Raw genomic sequence first — 18394 nt, forward strand, 5'->3', positions numbered from 1 at the left:
ATATATATAAACACAATTAAGAAGGACAATTACTGAAAACGCACATATTTCTAGAAGAAAGCAAAACAGCAAGATGTTATCTGGGAAGATTGTTATTAGCTGTCTATTGAGCGTTGCTTTCTATATAGAGACAGTAAGATGCTTCTATTTACCAGGTGTTGCCCCAATGACCTTCCACGAGGGAGACGAAATTCCACTTTTGGTTAACCATTTATCACCATCCATGTATTTTCAACATTTAGATGAAGATGGCAAGACTTTTAAAGGTGACAAAGAAAGATATTTATACTCTTACGATTACTACTACGAAAAATTTCATTTCTGTAAACCTGAGAAGATCGTTAAACAACCTGAATCCTTAGGGTCTACTATTTTTGGTGATAGAATTTACAATTCTCCTTTTGAAATAAAAATGTTACAAGATCAAGAATGTACATCTCTTTGTGGGAGTGTTATTCCAGGTGATGACGCAAAATTCATTAACAAATTGATTAAGAACGGTTTCTTCCAAAATTGGTTGATTGATGGTTTACCTGCCGCAAAAAAAATTCACGATACTAAGACTAAGTCTGATTTTTATGGTTCCGGGTTTGAATTAGGCTTTGTTCAGGTTCTTCAAACAGTAGGATCGAGTCAAGTTAATACAGTTCCAAAGAAACCATCCTCTAATGAAGGTATTGAATTAGACACTCGTGAACCTAAGAATGTTCAAACTTTACAAAATATCGAGGTAGCTTACTTTGTTAACCATTTCGATATCAATATTGAATATCATGACCGTGGTGAAGGTAATTACCGTGTTGTTGGGGTTACTATCAGTCCAGCTTCTATTGACCGCTCTAGCCCAGATTCATGTTCATCTACTGGTAAACCTTTGATTCTAGAGGAAGACAAAGATAATCAAGTATATTTCACTTATTCTGTAAAATTCATTCCATCTGAAACTGTATGGGCTACAAGATGGGATAAGTATCTACATACTTATGATCCTACCATCCAATGGTTCTCTTTGATTAATTTCTCTGTTATTGTTCTTCTGTTATCCTCTGTAGTCATCCATTCTCTATTGAAGGCTTTGAAGAGTGATTTCGCGCGTTACAACGAATTGAACTTGGACGATGAATTCCATGAAGATGCTGGTTGGAAATTAGGTCATGGTGATATCTTCCGTATCCCACACAAATCCATGTTGTTATCCATTTTGGTCGGTTCTGGTACTCAATTATTCGTCATGATTATTACCACTATTTTCTTCGCAGCATTAGGCTTTTTGTCCCCAAGTTCAAGAGGTTCTTTAGCTACCGTAATGTTTATGCTATATGCATTGTTTGGTTTCGTCGGTTCCTATACTTCTATGGGTGTCTACAAGTTCTTCCAAGGTCCATACTGGAAGGCAAACATGATGTTAACTCCAATTCTGGTACCTGGTTTTATCTTTTCTGTTATCCTGTCCATGAATCTGATCTTACTTTATGTTCATTCTTCAGATGTTATCCCAGCTAGTACTTTGTTCTTTATGGTATTCTTATGGATTATCTTCTCGCTTCCATCAGCAGTTGCAGGTTCTTTAATCGCTCACAAGAAATGTCATTGGGATGAGCATCCAACAAAGACAAACCAAATCGCAAGACAAATTCCATTCCAACCATGGTATTTGAAAACAATTCCAGCTACTTTGATCGCCGGTATTTTCCCATTTGGTTCCATTGCCATTGAACTATATTTTATTTACTCCAGTTTATGGTTTAACAAGATTTTCTACATGTTTGGGTTCTTGTTCTTTTCATTCCTATTATTGACCCTAACGACATGTCTTGTCACCATCTTAATCACTTATCATTCTCTATGTTTAGAAAATTGGCTATGGCATTGGAGAAGTTTCATTGTCGGTGGTGTTGGTTGCGCCGTTTATGTCTTTATCCATTCCATCCTCTTCACCAAATTTAAACTTGGGGGTTTTACTACAGTTGTCCTGTATGTTGGTTACTCTACAGTGATTTCTGTCCTATGTTGTATCGTCACAGGTGCCATTGGGTTTATGAGTTCCATGTTCTTCATCAGAAAGATCTACTCTTCCATTAAGGTTGATTAATTCATCATATTATTATTCACTTTCTATATAGCATATAAATAACCAAATTTAAAATGATAGGATAAACATTAGACTTTATTATTTGGAAAGAATTTTAGTCATCTGTTGTGTTATAGTTGTTTTCGGATATCTCAGGCAAAGAAATAAAAGCATAACTTAATAAACTTTTAAAGATAAATAATCGTTGAACGAATGGGAAAGAAATTCAGTTGTGTATTAGTGAAGGAAGAAGTAACAGCATTAACAGATTTAAATAAATACCTCAATGAAATTTCATTACTCTAAATTCAAATGTTTATCACTTTTCCTTTTTTGTTTACTAAATTGTGTTCTTCTGATCTCTTGGTAAAATCTAAAATATTGAAAAAAGTTTACAAAATGTTAAAAATGTTAAAAATGTTAAAAATTTAGGTGCTATTAATAAAATATGATATTTAAAGAAAAATGAGATATTTAATTAAGAACTAAGAACTCAGTCTGTTATTAACTAACAGAAATTATGTGGGAGCACGATATCTCAAATGTCCTAATAAAATCTAAACTGTTACTAAACCCATTAGCATAACAATTAACAATGAATCAATCTAGACCTAATGCTACTATGCAAGCTTAGAGTCATAAAGGGCATTATTGTACCTGATGGGAAAATTGAATATTAGACATCTTCTATTTAACTGAACTAATTCTATTATATTTCAAAATCAACTTATAGTTGTCTGATTTTTTATATCTTATATAAAAATATATAAAGTAAATTATGGAAGCAATTGTATTCATTCATATATGAAATATTGTTCCATTGATATATGTTGGATTTCTTGTTGTCGTGATTATAAATTCACTCAACGGTGGCGTAAGTAATCCATTAGTAAGTTGTTGAGGGATTAACCTATTATCAGATCATTGAGGGATTAACCTATTATCAGATCATTGAGGGATTAACCTATTGTCATTATCATTCTTATAATATATTTCCGACAGTACCATAAACAATATTTAATGTGTATAATTAGTTTTGAATTAAACTTTCAAATATTTGTCACCCTAAGTATTGTTAAACAGAGTTACTGTTGTTAAACTTCTCATCTTTTGTGCATATTAACGTTGGACAATGTAGCTCCAATAAACCCAATGTAGTGAAAACGAATATTAAATTATGCAGTATATACCATGTGTTATTCTATATAAGGTAGTGCAGTGCAGTGCAGCACAGTCTAAATTCTACTTATATTAGCTACCTTCTCCTTCAGATAGGGTAAACTAATGTTAGCCTTTTTTGTGCTGCCGCTACATTTCAACACAAACTTTATTTTATTATAAAATCTGTGCTGAAGTAGACATAATAGAGTTAGATCTTGATTCGTTCATTATTTGTAGTGTTAGGTAGAGAGGAGTAGGTGTAGACTGAATACTAATGTTTAAAATAAAGCAAGTACTATTTGTTATACTTTTTTTATATCTGTAAGTGATTTTTTATATTGTATATAATTTATAGAACGAATAGAATCTAACTTCGAATGTAATTTCAGAATTCTCTGTCTTTATATCTTATGTATTTTTCTCGACAATCTGTTTCTCATATTACCTAATCATTAAGTAATCTTTTATTTGAACATTTTAGATATCTTGATTCCACATAATTTCTCTCAAAATCAACTTATATGTTATAATATAGAAAGTAGCAATACTTGGTTATTACAATTTTATGTTTAGTAAGAAATTATTACTAACTGTTCAATATGATTCTAGAACATTCTTTAAGAATGATTAGTAAGCAAGTATTACTAATTGTTTCATAAGTGTCTAGAACATGTTTCAAGAATGTTTAGTAAGAATACTATCAATATTTGGTAGACTGCTTTCCTTTCCCAAAAGTATAAAAGGAACACATATTCTAACTTTATATATATATATACAATCTTCCTTATATAGACTTATGTCAGAAATTAAGAGTAATATGCACAACACTTAATTTCAATAGGTAAAGAACTACCTTTAAGCACAGTTATTATGAAGCGTGTTAAAATATGAAACAAAATATGTGGCAACATGAAACAAAGTTGATCGCATTATGAAACAAAACATAATTCGAACCTCAATTGAGATTAGAATAAAAAATATATAAAGACAAAGAATTCTGAACTTACATTGGAAGTTAGATTCTATTCGTTCTATAAATTATATATAATATAAAGAGACCGATCGATTATCGTATTAAAAAATGTCCGAATTAAATAAAGTAAAGCTTGAAGAGACTAATAGAGGCAAACACTCTATCTCAGATTCTCTACAACTTACTTTATATAACATAAAATAAACCACAAGATTATACATTTGAATATCTATAACTATGTCCGATAATTTCAACTCGAATACTAATCGTATATTCTCGATTTCAAACTTACGTTTACATTATAGTCGTCTCATTTTTTAACATCTTATATAAAAATATATAAGGTAAATTATGGAAGCAATTATTTTTATAAATGAAATATTGTTCTATATATATATGTTGAATTTCTCGTTGCCGTAATTATAAATTCACTCGACAGTGGCGTAAGCAATCTATTATTAAGTTGTTGCGGGATGAACCTGTCATTAGATAATTGTGGGATTAACCTATTATCAGATCATAACATTGGTCATTATCATTCTTATAATATATTTCCGACAGGAAAGAGGAGAGAACATATTAAAAAATATTTTAATTTCTATGTCAATCCAAACTTAAAACTACATTCCAGAAATTACAGGTCCCTTGGCCCAGTTGGTTAAGGCGTGGTGCTAATAACGCCAAGATCAGCGGTTCGATCCCGCTAGGGACCATTTTATTTTTTCGGATTACTCAAAATTATGACTCGTATTAACAGAAATCGATATTTTTGCCTATCTTTATGAAAAAACTACTGAGATGCATTGATAATGTGGCAAATAGAGAGTATTCCTTTAATCTATCTTTACTCTTCTTTCTCTTAAACTATATAAGAAAGTTATAATTTACTAGGCTTAATTATCTTATTTTAAAATACTTAAATTCGATAACTATATCTCAATTTGCTATGTCAGAAGAAAATGTTACTACGGTACCAATAACCAAAGAACCTAATAATGAAACAGAAGGTCAACTAAAAGCCGAAGAAGGTGAAACATCATTTGCACTTTCAGAAGAGCAGAAAAATTTGAAAGAAACTAAACTTTTACGTGACACATTAGATTTGCTTTGGGATAAGACGCTTGAGCAGAGAAAAGTATGCGAACAATTGCAACAGGAAAACGAATATCTACATGACTACATTGATAATCTAATGTCATCCAGTAACGTTCTGGATAAATAGGATGTTAATTGAAACACGTCATTTCAAAACTAAATTTAAACATGAAACGTCACTAAGAAATTCCTTTAAAAAACGTCAATGAACAGAAAACATCTGATACAAAAGTGACCAAATGCTATAAGAAACTAGTTTGCCAAAATATGTTGCTTTATGATTATGTTTTTTTTATTTTAATATAACGAAAAATAATCTTTGTAAAGATGTTTCCTTTAAATGTTGTCCGTCATGATAATGTACGCCCAAATACTGATATCAAAAATAACTTTAGAATATCGCATTTCTCTTCACCATCAATTGATAAATATGGAAATCATCTCCGTTTAACCCCAGTAGGAGAAGAAAATGTCGATTATTCCAAGAATGTAAATCGATCATTTTACAAGCATGTAACTATGTTACCGCCACGTCCAGTCTTCCCCAACTCGACTGTTAACGCTCCTCGCCAAAATCACACTAGAATTATTCATCCTCCTCATGTGGAAGAAACCTTGACAGATATTCCTTTACAGGAGGAAATAAAGATAGATCTTAATCTAGTATCTAAATCAAGAGATAGAACTGGAATTGATTTCCCACCATTCTTCAAGGTGTATGACTATGAATGTAGATTTGATGAGGACGATATTATCCCTTTGACAATTAATAATGACCCTAATTGTAGAAAGAAACGGATGCGGTTCTCTAAGGAACTTGAATATAAGGATTTGAAAAAATTCGTTAAGAGGAAAGATTATATTTTGTATTACTTGTTTGGTTTTGATCGTACTGGGTTTTTTGGGATTCTCAAGGAACGTGAAAGTTTTTATAACTTTCCTATAAAACATTTCATTGAACCATTACATCAAGAGGAAGACCACGGATTCTATTTCGAGGAGTTTGAAGATTCTGATTCAGATCTAGAGGATGCAAACTGTTCCAAAATAGACTTTTTTGATGTCTAACAATATATTATTTTCTCTATTTTTTATTGATTTAGTTAAATATATATACCTAAATTATACATTGACCAAGAACATAAAACTTATAAAATAAAACTTATAAAATAAAATAAAATAAATCTAATCATTGGAATCTGTTATCCCATTTTCACTAATAATATAGACACATTCCTTTTCAGGCATATCAGGGGAATCCTGTAATTTAGCTACCCTTTCCTCACCGCGACCTTTACGTAACAATATTCTTGTGGCAGATGCATGTGCTAAAACATGACCACCAACAGGCTTACGTCCATCTGCTGAAGCAAATAATGCCGAAGCACCGGGATCTGATTGAACTTGGTTAGTTAAGAAAATTGCAATGTTAAACTCTTCTGCTAATCTATTCAATTTAAATAAATGTTGGTTCAACTTCTGTTGTCTTTCGTTAAGCTCGCCACGTCCGCAATAGTCAACTCTGAAGTTTGCCATAATAGAATCAACAATTATCAATCGATAATCTCCAGAACTTAATTCTTCTCCAAGAGCTTCTACTAATTCCATTTGATGTTCACTATTAAGAGCTCTAGCATATGTAACGTTTTCCAGACAAGCATCTGGATCCAATTCGTATCTTTCGGCAATTTGTTTGATTCTTTCAGGTCTAAAAGTTCCTTCTGTGTCAATATAAGCGACTTTCCCCTCACCACCACCCATTTCCTTAGGTAATTGAGTGGTTACACATAATGTGTGAGATAATTGCGTCTTCCCACATCTGAATTCACCAAATACTTCCGTAATACTCATTGTCATAATACCACCTCCAAGGATAGAATCTAATTGTTTTGAACCAGTAGATAAAGCAAACACATTTTTTCTAATGTTAAGTTGAACAGTTGCAGAAACAAACCCTACTTTAATCACTTTACCTGCTGCTTCCTTAATCTTTTCCACTTTCACCTCACTTAACCCTTTAATCCTACAAAGATGTCTTCTAGTGGTGGAAAGAGCAGTGTTAACTGTATACACTCCAGAACTTTTCAACTTTTGAATATCAGAGACATTTATACCAAAATTTTGTAATTCATCTACACTGACAATATTTCTATCATCACTGACTGATGATTCTGTTAATTCGACAGTTGTAGTCATATTTTATGAATCAAAAAGGTTCAGGTAAGTAATAAACTAAAACTGAGATATTAAAGCTTATCTAGTTTATTAAAAATAAATAAAAAGTAATACACTTAACAGAACCTTTTAATAAGAAAACATAGATAGCGTTATTAAAATATTCTCTCTTTCTTGCCTCCTTTATATATGTTTTGGACTCAAATTTTTGCCGCTTAGCGGCTATTTCGGCGCTACTCCATAGCTTCACCAAATTAAAAAGAAACCGTTGAATAAGAAGAATATATAAAATATAGAGACACATCAAAAGGCAAGATTCTTCCAAACAAAATAAGATATCACTCATCATGAAGTAATACTCTTACAACTATGATTATTTATTTCATTTTTATTTTATTTATTTTTTTGTAATTATAAAAATCATTACAGCGTAGAATAAGTAAGCATTCCCAATAAAGAAACCCAAATGTATGTAGAGAAGAACTTGGGATCTTAAAAGGGAGATAGGAAAAAATATGGTAGGAGGGCGATGAGAAAGGATGGAGAATATAGTCTAGAAAAAATTGAAACGCAATTATTTTTTATATTTTTTTTATCGCTTAGCAAGGATTAATTTAGTCTCTGTTAGCAAATCCACCCTTTTGGAAATCCCAAGTGTCTTCAGAGATTCTACCTCTTAGGGTTGGAGTCTCTGTACCCTTAACGTAGACATCTTCGAATAAGATAGATAATTTAGCCTCTGGAGGAGCGCATGCGTCAGCTAATTCAACTTGTTCATCGACATGTTTTCTAGCAGATTTATCGTAAGCCTTAACTTCAGCTTCAGTAGCGATACCTAAATCGATCAAGTGCATCTTTAGACCTGCAATTGGATCATTCTTGGATCTCATGTTTTGGATTTCTTCTCTAGTTCTGTAAGTAGTACCTGGATCAGACATAGAGTGACCACCATATCTGTAAGTTTCATACTCTAACAATAATGGACCTTTACCGGAGACACACCAGTCCTTAGCAAACTTAGATGCTTGATAAACGGATAGAACATCCATACCATTAACTTTAATACCTGGGATGTATTGACCACGTTTAAAATATTCTGTAGTGGCAGATGATCTAGATGCAGCAGTACCCATACCATATCTGTTATTTTCACAACAGAAGACAACGGGTAGATTCCATAATTTTGCCATGTTAAAGGATTCAAATACTTGACCTTGATTAGAGGCACCATCACCATAAAGTGTGAAAGAACAAGCATCTTCATTCTTATATTGATGAGCGAACGCCAAACCAGTCCCTAATGGAACCTGACCACCGACAATACCATTACCCCCATAGAAACCAGGTGCGTACAAATGCATAGACCCACCTTTACCATGAGAGACACCTGCTCTTCTACCCATCAATTCAGCCAGGACAGCTTTAACCGCACCACCTCTCATATAAGTGAAACCATGACATCTATAAGATGTAATCACTGAATCCAACTTGGTGATAGCATTTTCAATACCTACAGCAATTGCTTCTTGACCAACAGATAAATGACAGAACCCTCTAATTTTCTTAGCCTTATATAGAGCATCACAGGCCATTTCCATTCTTCTAATGATGACCATATCTTTATACATTTGTAACAATTCCGCTTTAGAGGTCTTGTATGATAAAGAGGGTGGTTCCACAAGATACCCTTCAAAGGATTCCTTTGGCAAATTGATGGTGACTTCATCATCACCGGATCCATTGTCTTCCATGGGGGTAGTCTTTGTTGCAGTTGTGGAGGATGTCCCGGAGGAAGTGGCTGTAGCCATTGCTCTTTTCATGTTAATTGTAGACATAAACCTTAAAGCTGAAGGAATTGCCATTTTGGGAGTATTACGAGATGCAGACAACAACATTTTGTGATGGTAAAAATAATAAAAAACTGTGTTGTTGTTTGTATTTTTCGCAAAAAATTTAGTTAATTGATTCTGGGACACAGTACTAAAAAATCAATCAATCTTTATATTCGAGTATATGTGCAATTGAATATATTGATATATCTCAAACCGTGTTAATCAATCAGTTTAGAGTATGTATCTTAACCTCTTTCAGTTTTAAATTGTCGATTGTGCAAGAAGGGGGGTGAAGATGAACAAAAAAATCATCATTGAATATCCTTAAATAAATAGATAAAATGAAATAAAAAAAATCGCCTACAAATTTTGAAATTTAAAATCTTGCAGTCCGAGGCGAATGGCAGAAAAGAAGCAAAATAAAGAAGCAAAGGCTTTCTGTCACTGTCACAGCAAGAACCACAAGTGACATGAATTGTTTTGTCCTACTTCTTGTCCTTAAAGGTTAATTTAATATGTTAATTTAAATGATGATTTTTTTTATTGGGTTTTGGCGGAGGGAAGTATTTATATATACGTATATATAATTTGTAGATAGATAAAGACAGGAGAGTTTCGATGTAATGTTAACAGTAGACTTTAATAAGAAAGGTTATTATTATTATTATTATTATATTTTTTTTTTAAAAAAAAGGGTTGTTGTTTGTATATCTATAATAAAAAAAAGGAGGAAAGATAAAGAAATAAAAGTAGAAGATTTCAAACAAACAAACAAACTATTTTGGAGCATCAGCGTCATTACTGGCGTCAGCAGTAGCATCTGGAGCAACAGCAGCAGGAGCAGCATTTTGTTCATCATGTGCGTTTTCAGACATATCAGAAGTCCATAAAGTCAAGTTATCTCTTAGTAATTGCATAATCAGCGTACTGTCCTTGTAAGATTCTTCAGATAAAGTATCCAATTCAGCAATGGCGTCATCAAAGGCTTGTTTAGCCAAATGACAAGCTTTATCTGGAGAATTTTGAATTTCGTAGTAAAAGACAGAGAAATTCAAAGCTAAACCTAGACGAATTGGATGAGTTGGTGGTAATTCAGTAGTAGCAATTTCAGAAGCAGTCTTATAAGCTTCCAAGGAAGCATTAGTAGCTTCTTCTCTCTTATCAGCAGTAGAGAATTCAGCTAAATAACGATGATAATCACCCTTCATCTTATAATAAAAGACCTTTGATTCACCGGTAGTAGCAGAAGGAATCAAAAATTTGTCAAGAACAGCTAATATATCATCGGAGATAGTTGTCAATTCCGTTTCAATCTTAGAACGATAAGTTCTAATCAAAGAGACTTGATGTTCTGATTTTTCTTTCGATTCTTCTTTTTGTTCAATGGAAGAAACAATTCTCCAAGAAGCACGTCTAGCACCAATAACATTTTTGTATGCAACAGACAATAAATTACGTTCTTCAACAGAAAGTTCTTGACCTGCTGATGCGACTTCCTTCATATTTTCAACCATTTCTTCATAACGTTCGGCTTGTTCGGCCAATTTGGCTAGATAAACTGAATCTTCACGACTTGAGGACATATTATATGCGAGTGAGTGAGTGTGTGAGTGTAAGCGTGAGCCTAAATGTGTATGTTTTTATGTGTTTGTGAGGGTATATATGTACAAAACCTTTAACACTAACACTAAATACAAACGATAATTTATATATATATATATATATATGAATATTAAAAAATAAAAGAGGGAGAGAGAATGAGTATTACTCTCTAAACGCTAAATCAAATAATAAAAAACGATTAAAAAAGATAAAAATCAAAACAAATAAAGGTTGAAAGTATCAAGAACCCAAAAAAGTGATCTCAGTTGTGGTAAAATTAGCCCACCTTCCCTCTCTCTGTCTCCCACAATCGATCAATCAATCAATCAATCAATGAATCGGTATATCTCACTCTCTAACAGTAATAACAATAGCAACAATAGCAGTAAGAGCAATAATAATAGCTGCATCAGTTATTATTGCCCCCTCCAATAAACAGACAAACTTAGCGAGCGAGGCGTTTAATTCTCTCACTCACTCCATTTCAACGTGCATTGTCGGAAAAAGATAGGTGGTGGGTGGTCTATACTCCTCTGCGAGTACCAGAAATAAAAACGCGTGGTTTTTTTTAAGGGGAGGTGGGCTATGATAGAGAGGAACGGGGGTGTTACCCGGGGTGCCGTGCGCAGTGATGCTGGACTAGTGGAAGCCACCCGCGAGGTCGGCCTGTTGGCTGCCTGTATTATGCAAGGCGTGTAACACCCATACATTTGTAGTAAGGAAAAAAAGGATTCCTCTATCTTATAACTAGTATTTCTATATATTTCAATGGTGGACAGGTCGAAGACAATCTCAGGTTAATTACTACTCCAATTTTAGATATTTACCGCCAACGAGTAACAAATAGTTATCTATATTTATATCTATATATCTATATAACTGTAAAACTGTAAAAGATATCTTAGTAATCTTCTAAATTATTAAAGACAACTTTTTTATCCTCAAGGAATTTAATAAAATCTGTCCAAATTGATTGTCCACTCTTTAATACGGTTTTATTACCAACTATAATTAAACCATTTTTAGCTCTTGTCAATGCAACATTCAAACGCCTCTTATCAGATAAAAATCCAATCTTATTATCCGCATTATTACGTACACATGAAAATATAATAAATTCCTTTTCATGACCTTGAAATGAATCAACTGTAGCAATTTGTAGTTTATTAACAATATTCACAATATGTGATTGTAAATTTTGACCAGGGTAGGAATTCTTATTCAAATATTCATCTTCGTCAGTTTCACGTACCATTGCTTGTTTTCTGGGATTAATTATGGGATCATTTAATAAAATTTCGGATAATAAATCACGTTGTGCAGAATATGCAGTAATAATACCAATATTACCTAACTGAATATTTTTCTCTTTAATTAATTTATAAATAATGTCAAGAATGGCTTCACATTCATAACGATTATTATAACTAAATCCACCACTACCACTTCCACTACCACCACTATAAGCTCTTTCTTCATATCCATAATCACATTGATAAAAAAATAATGGATATTTTATACCGGTCCATTTTTTTTGTTCTTCAGTGACACCATTTAATAACTTATCATTATAAACTCTTTTAATAGAAAATTCACTAATCTTTGGATGCATTCTATATTGTGTATCTAACATTTGTGGATCACCACATGTACCATTTAATAAAATTCTTTCAAATAATGACATCTCTAATTGGGGAATATTACTAAAACTCGATAGTTGCTTTTCATCACCAACAAATAAGAAACTTTTAATACCAGGTAATGATAATGGTACTAAAGTTGATGCTTCAGAAGATTGCGTACTTTCATCCATAATTACAGTAGGAATCTCTTTAATACTCTTTAATTGTCTGCCACCTGCTGTAATATTAGTAGTACAAATGATCTGTGCTTGTGCAATTATCTTAGTGACTAATGCACTCTTCGCTAAAAATAATTTTTTTTCAATCTTTGGTGATACTGCACTCTTCCCACGAGACCTTAGTAAATCTTCTTCTCTTCTTAAATCTCCAGGTAACATATCATATACAATATTATGAAGACATATCTTACCCAAGGGATGTGATTTATTATATTCAGATTCCTTTCTATCAGACACAATTCTTAGTACTTTAATACCTTTTGTATTATCAACAAATTTCTCTGCAATATTATCAATAGCAATATTTGATGCTGCGACACACAAGATTGGGAATGAATGGAAACTGGTAATGATTTGATGAATTAATTCTTCAATAGTCGACGTCTTACCGGTACCTGGGGGACCTTGAATCAAAGTAACTGAATTGTTCAAAACATATTCAATAGCATCACGTTGAGATTTGTTTAATGAACTTCTAGAAAATTTTAATCTATTATTAAAATAGATTGGTTTTAGTTTTTTATTGCCTAATAATAAATTAATAAATTTCGGATTGGTAATACGTGTCATTGCAAACATAATTCTATTAGCTTGCGCTGAAACTGGTAAAAGTTTTAAATGCTCTGAACCTAATCTTGATGGCAATGACATTTTATTCCATGGGAATAATTCTAACAATAATTTTATCCGATTTCTTTCTTCTCTAACTTCTTTCACGAATGTATACCATACCAAAGATTCATCAATAGTAGTTAACATCAATGGTTGCCTTTCATTGAATGGATTATTAGTCTTACCAACGAGATGTGGCATGATTAATCTCTTTAATTCATCATTCCCCTTAGTCTTAAATTCAACAAGAAATACAGGCTCCTTTGAATTCTTAGACCAAGATATTTCAAAATCTTCCAAAAATTCATTTTCTAACTTTTGTTCTAAAAACATAGCTTGAGAGAAAGTATCTAAATAAGTAGTCAAATCTGGGAACGTCAATTTTGGAGTAAATCTATTAAATTTCCGTATTTGAACCCCTTCTTCCGCAGGTTCAATTTCTTTTATGGTCGTTTTATTAGATTTTTCGAATTTAGGAGGAGTTGGTGTGACTTCTTTCTTCGATTGGGGACCTTTATCATTTTTAGATTTTGAAATTGGAACATTTTCTTTAGAGAATGATGACACTAGAGAGGCATCCCAGCTTGCAGGACCCCAACCATTAGAATTATCCCACGAAGGTGATGCGTTAGCAATAGCGGTAGGTTCTTTTTGTCTTTTTCTGTCTTTTGTCTTTTTCACTTTCTCTTCTTTCTTCTTTTTCGAATTATCATTAAGTGCTTTATTATTATCCTTCTTTTGGGTTTGTTTCTTACCTTTACCAACTAAATCTGTACTCGATAATGCCCTCATCAGGTCACCTGGTTTGTTCAACAATGATATATTCATCCCCATTTGACGATGACTATTATTATTACCACCTACAGCTAGATTACTACTACTTTGATTTCTAGAGATATTTTTTTCAACATTTTGTTCAAGGGTAGCCGCCAGATTTGTATCACTTGTGACAGCTTTAAAACCTGAAAAAGATCTTAAATTTAACCTGGTGTTACTTTCAATCTTAGTATTATCTTTTCTATTCTGATATGCTACAGCATCAATTTTCTTTAATACACCTTTAGGAGGGTTACTATTACCATCATTTGTAGGTGGTTTACTGGAACTCCTTGTAGAAGAACGAGTCTTTGGATTACTATTACTTGTATCATTATTCCTAACACCACCAGTACCACGACTCTTTGATGATTTTCCTTTCTTAGTAGATCTACCTTTACGTCTAGTAAATCGTTTATTATTTTTACCACTATTTGAAGTTCCCTTTGGTTCTTTAATGTTTAATAAAAGGTATAAAAACTTCCCAGAATCCTCAGAGACATAATTCTTGGAATTTTTTTTAGTCTTAAGACAATCATCACAATATACTTTAGAACTCGGGTCCACATTCAAATGATTATCTTTCCCACATTGTTCACATTTACAATCTCTTACGGTAATATATCTATTCCAATACATCAATATGGCCCCATTCGACAACGAATACGCACTAGTAGGCCTAGTGACTCCTGCGTACAATTTTTTAAAACATGGATCACATAATAGCACCATATCATCGCCTCCAAATCTAATAATTTGCAACTGGTGGATATTATTGTTAGAACATTCTTCGCACGCAACCAATTCATGGGTTCTATTATCCATGACTGTCTTATGTCTAGCTGAGGTCAAATGTTTCATCAGAGACTCACCTGAGCCTGAAATGTCACATGTAGTACATTTAAACTGAGATGACATACTCCCTTTCCTTGTCAGGCACGTTTATCTTATCACAGAAGGATAACAACTACGTTAAAAAATATATATATACGTATTCTTATTAAGTATTAATGGTTGAAATTATGTTGTAACTGTGGCAGCACTGTTATATATCTGTCATGTCATCGCATTTTTACGAGGAAACAAAAAGCTGAAAAAAAAAAAAGACTTTCAGTTTGTTCTCGAAGTTGAGCTCTTTCCCCTAGTCGGCCTGTTAATCCAAAAGAACCTTAATGATATAATCAAAAGACAACAACAACAACAACAAGAACAAGAGTAACCATACACGTTGGTCATTTATTCTATCTATACTTCAGTGATTCTTTCAATGTTTGACGAATTGCAAATATTATTAAGAAGTCTTATTGCAAGTGTCACTGTCTATCTGTATAAGTAACGATATTAGTTTTTTTTTTGCTGATACAGACCCCGATTTAGGCCGATATTCATAATCCGATCTGCCCCGAGCAGAATAGATCACGCACATTTAGGGAGAAAATGAAATGTATCTATATAAACATATAAATATAGATATAAGAGGAACCAGTCAGTTAAATAAAAATAACACCAGAACTAATAATCGGAATACGGTCACAAAATAACACGAACCAAATAACCCGAACCAAATAGCAATGTCTCAATTTTCAGAATCTGATTTTGGTGCAAATGATTATTCCACAGCAAGACCTGATTATCCACCAAATTTCTATGACTTCCTATCCCGTTACCATTCGGGGTACAATTCTCAATTAGTAGATGTCGGTTGTGGTCCCGGCACTGCTACCTTCCAACTAGTTAAATGGTTACCTGAGTTTTCAAAAATCACAGGGACAGACCTGTCTCCACCCATGATCAGCAAGGCTAGCGAATTAGCCACCAGAGCAAGCAAAACTTCCCAGCAAGAAGATTCACAAGGAAAACAAATAGAGTTCCATGTTTCCAGCAGCACAGATTTCTCGTTTCTTCAAGGGAAGTCATGTGACATGATCACAGCCGCCGAATGTGCCCATTGGTTCGATTTCAATGCTTTCCAATCGGCAGCCGCCGAAACCTTGTCGGCCCATGGTACTATAGCCATTTGGGGGTACATCGACTCGGTGTTAGAGCGATACCCGGACACCGATGCTCTCATGTTGGACTTACAATATGGAGATGACAAGCTGGGTCCGTATTGGGATCAACCGGGACGTGACATTCTACGTGGACTACTACAAGACAGACATTTAGACCCTACGTTATATGAACGAATCCAGGAGTCTCATGTGGTGGCACGTGAGCTGACCTCGGCGGCAACACAGGATTTCCCATTACGGATCACTAAAGAGATGCCTCTGAGCCGGTATCTCGCTTATTTGAAGACTTGCAGTGCGTACCATGCATGGAAAAAGGACCCGCAAAACAGGGACTCTCCAGATCCTTGCGATGAACTTATAGCTACCATTCAAAAAATGCACCCGGAATTAAAGGACCTCAATTACAAAGTCCGCGTGCTTTGGAGCTCATTCTATAAAGTGGGTACTCGTCGTGCATGATGATGTACACCGCTTACTAACATTCTCCCATGTTATTGGTTGAACATTTTTCTCTTTTTTGGCCGCTGAAATAATCTCTCCAAATGCGGGTGCGATCTATTTTTCCTCTCTGTTCTGCTCTTTCTGTATATATTTTAAGCCGAGGGAGATATAGAGGGACACCCTCGAAATTACACGCACTCCCTCCCACTCCCACTCTCTGTGTCGCACTCACACACGCATTGGTGGTGGCTCCTGCGAATTGCACCGCCCAAACCGTGAAAATAGATTTACTTAAGCAAAAAGTATTACAATAACTAAATGAATTAAATAAGGCACCCAAGTTCTTACTCTCTTTATTTCTACTATCGAATTTAATGATCGTATGGCTTAAATAATACAGTAGTGTACGCAGGGAGCAGCAGCAATATTTGCTAATGACGATGACACCCAGAAAAAAATAATTGCAAAATAGTCTGGAATATATTTGATTAACGATGCGATTATTAAGCAATGTATCAAATACACTTCAAGCTACAATTTTATTGAAATCTCAATGAAATTGTTTGTTTTGTTTTGTTCACACCCCATGTTCCTAGAGACAGACAAAGACAATTAGATAATAACTGGGGTGTGATTCAATCATTCTGAAAAAGGGTTATTTTATATCAAAAGATTGTGAATGATTTTTAAATATAGTAATTTTTTATTATTCAGTTAATCATATATATATATATATATATATATATGGACATGAGAGGATTAAAGAGTCCGATAATTGTAAGAATGTAGATTATATATGTATTTCCTTTTAACTTGCTGATATCAATATCTATTATTTATTCAAAATAAATTAAAAGAATAAATAAATTTAAAATACATTGACACATTAACATACACACATTTAAAAAAAAATTACCATGTCTATCGTACAGATTTCTAACAGAACACATCTAGAGAAAGTTGTCTCTTCAGAAGATAAAAATAAATTGTTAGTATTATATTTTTATAGTAACAATAATGAACAAAGTAAATCAATTAATGAAAATATTCGTTTAGGAAGTTTGAAATATACTAAAGATACTATAAATTTCTTATTTATTGATTCCTCAATTAATAATGAATTAATTTCATTATTTAAAGTTCCAATAACTCCATATTTGGTTATTGTAAGAAATGGTTATATTTTACGTACTATGACAGGTACGGAATTAGAAGATTTTGTTATGTCTTTAGATGAATGTTCAGAGACTATCTTAACAATTAATGATTCATCCTATAATCTTTTGCATAACCAACAGACCGATGCCCGCCAAATTAAATATAGAAACGATAGTGTATCATCTATAGAGACAGATAGTACAATAGGTTCAGACACTTTAGATGAGGAAAATGACCCAGAATATAATTCGGATCTTAATGACAGTTTATCAAAATTGGTACAAGCTGTTCCAGTAATGATCTTCATTAAAGGCACTCCATCAGAACCACGTTGTAGATATTCTAGACAATTGATATCTATATTAAGAGAAAATAAAATTAGATTTGGGTTTTTTGATGTATTGCAAAATGATATGGTTAGAAAAGGAATGAAAAAATTCTCAGATTGGCCAACTTTCCCACAATTATATATGAATGGTGAATTTGTTGGTGGATTAGATATCGTAAAAGAAACTATAAAAGATGAACCAGAATTTTTCAATATTTCTTTACTCTAACAATTAACATTCTATATCATTCTTCTAA

At 33.1% G+C, this 18394-nt stretch overlaps 9 protein-coding genes and 1 non-coding gene across 10 annotated transcripts; 6 read left to right on the top strand and 4 right to left on the bottom strand.

Moving 5' to 3' along the window:
* Nucleotides 1–73: 73 nt before the first annotated feature.
* Nucleotides 74–2092, top strand: EMP70 (Emp70p; the record flags this gene model as incomplete). The annotated part of the gene is made up of 1 exon (XM_041551399.1): nt 74–2092. The coding sequence occupies one exon, from the start codon at nt 74–76 to the stop codon at nt 2090–2092; it is 2019 nt and encodes a 672-aa protein (XP_041407333.1).
* Nucleotides 2093–4844: 2752 nt separating this feature from the next.
* Nucleotides 4845–4918, top strand: KABA2_06S06600. Its single transcript has one exon. It is a non-coding gene; the product is annotated as a tRNA-Ile (tRNA).
* Nucleotides 4919–5151: 233 nt separating this feature from the next.
* Nucleotides 5152–5427, top strand: SLO1 (Slo1p; the record flags this gene model as incomplete). The annotated part of the gene is made up of 1 exon (XM_041551400.1): nt 5152–5427. One exon carries the CDS (start codon nt 5152–5154, stop codon nt 5425–5427), a length of 276 nt encoding a protein of 91 aa, XP_041407334.1.
* Nucleotides 5428–5627: 200 nt separating this feature from the next.
* On the top strand, nt 5628–6368 carry ISC10 (Isc10p; the record flags this gene model as incomplete). Its single annotated transcript, XM_041551401.1, has 1 exon — nt 5628–6368. The coding sequence occupies one exon, from the start codon at nt 5628–5630 to the stop codon at nt 6366–6368; it is 741 nt and encodes a 246-aa protein (XP_041407335.1).
* Nucleotides 6369–6485: 117 nt separating this feature from the next.
* On the bottom strand, nt 6486–7496 carry DMC1 (recombinase DMC1; the record flags this gene model as incomplete). The annotated part of the gene is made up of 1 exon (XM_041551402.1): nt 6486–7496. One exon carries the CDS (start codon nt 7494–7496, stop codon nt 6486–6488), a length of 1011 nt encoding a protein of 336 aa, XP_041407336.1.
* A 593-nt stretch (nt 7497–8089) lies between these two features.
* PDA1 (pyruvate dehydrogenase (acetyl-transferring) subunit E1 alpha) lies at nt 8090–9370 on the bottom strand (the record flags this gene model as incomplete). The annotated part of the gene is made up of 1 exon (XM_041551403.1): nt 8090–9370. The coding sequence occupies one exon, from the start codon at nt 9368–9370 to the stop codon at nt 8090–8092; it is 1281 nt and encodes a 426-aa protein (XP_041407337.1).
* A 713-nt stretch (nt 9371–10083) lies between these two features.
* On the bottom strand, nt 10084–10890 carry BMH1 (14-3-3 family protein BMH1; the record flags this gene model as incomplete). The annotated part of the gene is made up of 1 exon (XM_041551404.1): nt 10084–10890. The coding sequence occupies one exon, from the start codon at nt 10888–10890 to the stop codon at nt 10084–10086; it is 807 nt and encodes a 268-aa protein (XP_041407338.1).
* Nucleotides 10891–11810: 920 nt separating this feature from the next.
* ECM32 (RNA helicase) lies at nt 11811–15116 on the bottom strand (the record flags this gene model as incomplete). The annotated part of the gene is made up of 1 exon (XM_041551405.1): nt 11811–15116. One exon carries the CDS (start codon nt 15114–15116, stop codon nt 11811–11813), a length of 3306 nt encoding a protein of 1101 aa, XP_041407339.1.
* Nucleotides 15117–15769: 653 nt separating this feature from the next.
* On the top strand, nt 15770–16669 carry TMT1 (trans-aconitate 3-methyltransferase; the record flags this gene model as incomplete). The annotated part of the gene is made up of 1 exon (XM_041551406.1): nt 15770–16669. One exon carries the CDS (start codon nt 15770–15772, stop codon nt 16667–16669), a length of 900 nt encoding a protein of 299 aa, XP_041407340.1.
* Nucleotides 16670–17568: 899 nt separating this feature from the next.
* On the top strand, nt 17569–18366 carry GRX4 (monothiol glutaredoxin GRX4; the record flags this gene model as incomplete). Its single annotated transcript, XM_041551407.1, has 1 exon — nt 17569–18366. One exon carries the CDS (start codon nt 17569–17571, stop codon nt 18364–18366), a length of 798 nt encoding a protein of 265 aa, XP_041407341.1.
* Between the last annotated feature and the right edge of the window lie 28 nt (nt 18367–18394).

This window comes from Maudiozyma barnettii (assembly GCF_903064755.1).
Source record: "Maudiozyma barnettii strain CLIB 1767 genome assembly, contig: KABA2_06, whole genome shotgun sequence".
Taxonomy (NCBI): Eukaryota; Fungi; Ascomycota; class Saccharomycetes; order Saccharomycetales; family Saccharomycetaceae; genus Maudiozyma; species Maudiozyma barnettii.